The sequence below is a fragment of the Cryptotermes secundus genome, unplaced genomic scaffold, assembly GCF_002891405.2.
Source record: "Cryptotermes secundus unplaced genomic scaffold, Csec_1.0 scaffold588, whole genome shotgun sequence".
In the NCBI taxonomy this organism is placed as follows: domain Eukaryota; kingdom Metazoa; phylum Arthropoda; class Insecta; order Blattodea; family Kalotermitidae; genus Cryptotermes; species Cryptotermes secundus.
Genome location: NW_019737990.1, coordinates 520,618 through 525,807, shown reverse-complemented (window position 1 = coordinate 525,807; position 5,190 = coordinate 520,618). Strand labels below are relative to the sequence as shown.

At 39.4% G+C, this 5,190-nt stretch overlaps 1 protein-coding gene across 2 annotated transcripts; it reads right to left on the bottom strand.

Annotated features, from left to right (window-relative positions):
* Positions 1-5,140, bottom strand: LOC111870647 (transcription elongation factor SPT4). 2 transcript variants are annotated; one of them, XM_023863111.2, is made up of 6 exons: positions 5,070-5,140; positions 4,306-4,401; positions 4,101-4,207; positions 3,110-3,165; positions 1,914-2,082; positions 1-429 (listed from the first exon to the last, which is right to left on the bottom strand). In XM_023863111.2, exons 2-5 carry the CDS (start codon positions 4,372-4,374, stop codon positions 1,964-1,966), a joined length of 351 nt encoding a protein of 116 aa, XP_023718879.1. In that variant the 5' UTR covers positions 4,375-4,401; positions 5,070-5,140; the 3' UTR covers positions 1-429; positions 1,914-1,963. The 2 variants fall into 2 exon arrangements, with proteins under 2 accessions (XP_023718879.1, XP_023718878.1); XM_023863110.2 differs by lacking the exon at positions 5,070-5,140 and adding an exon at positions 4,633-4,954.
* Between the last annotated feature and the right edge of the window lie 50 nt (positions 5,141-5,190).

The following is a 5,190-nucleotide window of genomic DNA, read 5'->3' as shown; positions in this document are numbered from 1 at the left end:
TTTACATATGTTTATCAAACGGTATATTTACCAAGAACTTACAGTTCAGTCACTTATCATGTACACACAGTTTAAATCAAACACACATTTATCATGAAACATATCTTATGTTTATAAAATGGCATAGGTAGGAATATTAAAATGGATCTCGAAGCAATAAGTTACAAGGAACGGACTTGGTTCATCAGACTCAGGACGTGGACCAGAGATGGGCTGTTGTGAATGTGGTAATGCAGATTAAATCCTCTATTGACTCGTAAAATCTCTGTGATGAAGATGCAAGTATATTAAATCAAACTGTGGAAAACTGGACGGTCCTTCTCCCTCCAAAAGGCTGATCCTGAATGTGCTGAGCTCCCAGGCAATGAAGACAGTCCAGCTGGTTTTTGTGATACTACAATAGCTGCATCCAACAGGTGTTCACAGTCACTAGAGGAAATAAAAAACAATGTCACATTTCAACCAAAAACTGAGTTCAATAACCTACAACCCAGAAGAAAGAAACACAAGTTGCTGTCTTAAAAATTATTGCCATACAAACTGAATAGGAACGAACAACTCTGCTACATTTGCTGATAAATATTTTAATTCTTTTGTCACTTCCAGAATTACTGAAACATCACCAAATATTCTGGCTCATAGTATTCAAAATAACAGGACTGAAAATAATGTGATGTCATGTAATCTGGTTGAAGTTCACTGATGTTCCTCTGAATTATCAGTTAACTTCTATCGGAATACATGGTATTACAACTTAGGCAATACTAGCATACCCAGTTATAAGAACATCAAATTTCATACAAAAAATAATAAAAACTCTTGAGATTTGAGGTCCTCACAGCAATGAATATTATGGTCATGGACTTCTGAGATGTAGAGCAGTTTGACAAACAGCAACAATGTTCTTTGGTTCAAGTCCAGCTGGATATCCACAGAAAGAAGGCTTGTACTCATTTTGTTCCGAAATTTGAGAAGTTCCAGATGGCCTGGCATGATCAGCTGCAACCATAGTTTCTAATCAACCCCTGGCAACTAGGAATCCACTGGTGCCCTTGGCTACACTGTGGGCTTGTAATTTGAGAAAAATGACTCTGAGCTCTTCTGCTGAAGAAAAGGTAGGAATTAGAAACTGTACCTTCTGCAGAAAACAAAGCTTCTTATTAACCCTTAGATGGAGAGAGAACAGTTGCAACAAATACTAACATTTCAGAAGAACCAGTTCCTCCATCATCAAGGTAGTATCCTGTATATTGTGGCAAGTCTGCTGAAAGCCATAACTGTGAAGCCTGCAGAGACAGCCATTGCTAGGGAATGGCTCTGCAAACATGTCTGTTGCTAGGCAATGGCCACAACAGACATGCACACCACAAAAGAGGAGTTGGTGGAAGTGGTGTTCCCTGCACAATCCGTGCCGAGTCCATCTAACAAGGGTCAGCTGCCACTACCAGTCAGTTTGAGTAAAGTCAAGAGAAGAGCCCTGAGATGGCAGTTACAAGACTAGGAAGTTGCTGTGAGATGGCTGCCAACCTGGGATTCAGTTAGTCAGTCAGTGAGTCAAATGAAGGTCTGCACACAGTCAGCTGAGAGTTGCAGCTGTGAGAAGTGGAAAGCTGGTACCTGAGGCCAGGGACAGTTGGGAACCCAAAGAAAGGGAAACATCCACCATTGGAAGCCATTACCATGCAACAGCTAGTGAAGGCCATGATTGAGAACACTAATTTGTGTGTGACAGTGATCTGTAGAGTGCAGTCATGAGTTGTGTGTTAAAGCATCCAATAAATCCAATTACCAATCGAAACCCCATCTACTGTCACTCAATCAAGTGACAATATGTAATCTTAGTCATAACTTGTTTTAAGTGAATGTTCATAACATCATAACTGATTAGTATTTCCTGTATTAAAAAGTCATACCTAGTTCTTAACGTAGACCACAGTAGTAGAAACCGGAACATACTGCATTTTTACCTCTGGCTAGTGTCACGGGGGCGATATACTATACCCCTGCTCTTCATTTCTCTAACAACACCAGGAGGGAGCCGTCCAGACACAGAGATAGCATATACGCCCTTTGTAAATCGATCTGCAAATGTTAAGATACCAGCACATCACACTTGGTAATTTAAATCAACAGTTGTGCCATACTTCAAACTAGAACCTGTTCTATGCATAACAATGTGAGATAAGGGCCTGGGTGTAATACCGTAAAAGGGTGATCCCCAGGAAACGTCACAAAATTATCACTGCACTAATTTTATAAATGTGAAGAGAAGGCATTACCTGGATTCAGCTACCTGATGATAGGGTCCAGTGATGGGTTGTTGTTAACAAGGTAATAAACTTTTTAGTTCCACAAAAATTGGCAATATTTTGAATAACTCTGTAAGTACTAGCGTCTCAAAGACTCTGCCCCATGCAGTTAGTTAACCAATTTAACATTCGGTTTTGTATCCAGAATTTACTATGGACAGAATTACTTTTTGGCTTTGCCTACATGTAGAAAACAACTGAGGCTATTAATATAACGCTTGCTCAAATTTTAACATGAAGTTATAAGTGTAAAATATGATGTAAACTGTTTATAAGAGTTGTTTAAACAAAATCTGTTTTCTGCTATAGCCCTTCAGTACTTTCTTGAGGGAGACAAACATGGCCAAATACACTAATGGCTTTTGTCTGAACATCCCTCACAAATGCATGAGTTGAAGCATCATTTCAAACCTTCCTTTCTTTCAAAAACAGAACTTTTAAGCATTATCAGAATGTGGAACATGGTAAGAATGGGGATGTGATGTCATAACATGTGATGCACATTCCTATTACTGTACATGTCAGTTTCCTTGAACTCTCAGAGGTCTACAGGGCAGTACGTGTATGTTCCATCATTCCACAGTCTGACTGAAAACGTGCTTTGTTAATGTCTGTAGAGAGAATATGGAGCTTAGGGTGGATGTTTTCTGTTTGGTGTATATCTACTGCACAATGCTGTGTCGCTTGACAAACTAGACCTAATTCCTTTCAGCTGTACAGATAAGGAATGCAGGGCTCAGGAAAAGCAATGCAGACAGTGCTAAGCCCAGACAAAGCCCATTCTGTTACTAAGAACTTACTAATTCTCTGCCACTTGCAGACCCAACTGTCCTCTGGGCTCATCGCTGCAATCATCCTGAAACCACACAAGGCACAGCAAATATAAATCACTAACATAGGCATAGTATCATGTCACAAAACTACACTTCATTCTAATATTAGAAGACCAATATATTTAAATGCTCCTTTTACATGCAACATTTGACTACATTACTCATGGTAGAGGGCCATGCCACAATTCAGCTGGTTAGATGTTGGCTTCTCACCATGAAGCCTTAGACTAAATCCCAGCTGACTACATGTGAGGTCCGTGGTGGATAAAGTCACATTGAGGCAGGATTTCCTTCATATTTTTTTTTGGTCTTACACTGACAATCAACCATTGTTCCATACCCATCTATCACTAACTGCATAAGCTACGCAAAAGTTCAGAACTGGGAGTACATCATCACATCCTTGGTCATTATGTTGGAGGCTTCATCTGTGGCCCAACACTTGGCTGGTTACAGAGTAAAGAATTTAATTTGTAGTAGAAGTCTGCTGCCTTTATTACATAATAGTCTAATTGGGCTGACAAGGCTTTCAAAGAAGTATTCTTCCAAATTATGACAGCCTAGTAATCAGCGGGTAGAGTTTTCATTTTGGTAGGCGTAAGACTTTTGTCTTTTCCAAAGTATCCAGACAGGCTCTGGGGCCCACCCAGCCTCCTATCCAATGGATATCTGGGGTGACAACCAAGGTCTGAAGCTGACCACTAATGCCAAAGTCAACAATAGTGGAGCTATACCTCTACTCCCCCATAAGTCTTCATGGCATAGTACTTACTTAATAAAGCACAGGTAAAACTTTACGTTTTTACTACTACTTATCTAATACTTCTACTTGGACTTCGAAGGTGGAAAAGTATGTTACTCCCAAATATCTGTAAGCATCTATCAGGCTACACAGAGTCACATCTCAGAAGACAGTAATCTTAAACTAACAATTCCAGTCATAAAGAAAAGAACGTACCCATCGAAGTTGGAACTGGTACAATCATACACATTATCTCTATTATTCTTCATACGAAGAAACTCGTCGCAGTTATCACATCCATCATATTCGAACTGATCAAAAGTCTGAAATAACGAGATAACATGTTGACAAAGCCTTGCAGTACTTGAAATGTTAAAAAATAATTGGATCCGTGATAGTCTGAAACTTAAATTTTACTTACCTTAATCAAAGAACACACCAAACACGCTCTCAAGCCTCGTAAATCTTTTGGAATTGTGTCCATTGACATTTTTTGGCCTGCGTCTACAACGTAAGCCTACAATGACAAATATCCAATCCTAACGCCAACAATGACTCCTATAACACATGCGGCCTATCTGGTTCTATTATCAAACACGGATCTGTAACTATGCAGCAGCCAATTTCGGCCACGGATTATAGCCACTCTGCCTTCTTTATGTATGATAGTAACCAAGCTTCGCTATATAGCATAAATGGAGCAAACTAAAATAATACCACAAGTAGTGCAGAAGGAAACATTTCATACCCAGCAACGATTTATTTTGTGTCCCGTAACAGAATGTATAACAAAAATCCCAATTTGAACAAGTGCAGTCATTTCACAACACACTTCTATGCTTCTGCTTATCATTTACTCTGTGCGGTAGACAGCATAGCCAATACAGGAAACCAAATCACCCTATGGACCCTATGGATGGACAGTTTCGCGTTTTGGGGCGTGGCGAAAGAAATCGTGATACGGCAGTTACATTAAGAAGGGCCCTTTTACGAGTATAATTAAATATGAAACATCATATGTCGTATTTCAAAAATTTTAGTTCCATAAAGTTTGGTTTTTATCTCCCATGTAGGTTCACTGCCACAGACTGGTGTACTGTTGGTTGACGCTAATAAAACAAGAATGAAAGAATTTCTGTAATTGAAGTAACGAATGTTGCATTATTTTTTGTTCTACTGACATACCTTACCAATATCCCGGCATTTCTGTACCTCAAAAGTATATGTATCTATTCGCGATGTGCCCACTCTGTATGCACGTGTAGAATGTAACGCCGTATGGTTAAGTTGGTTGTTACCGTTGTTA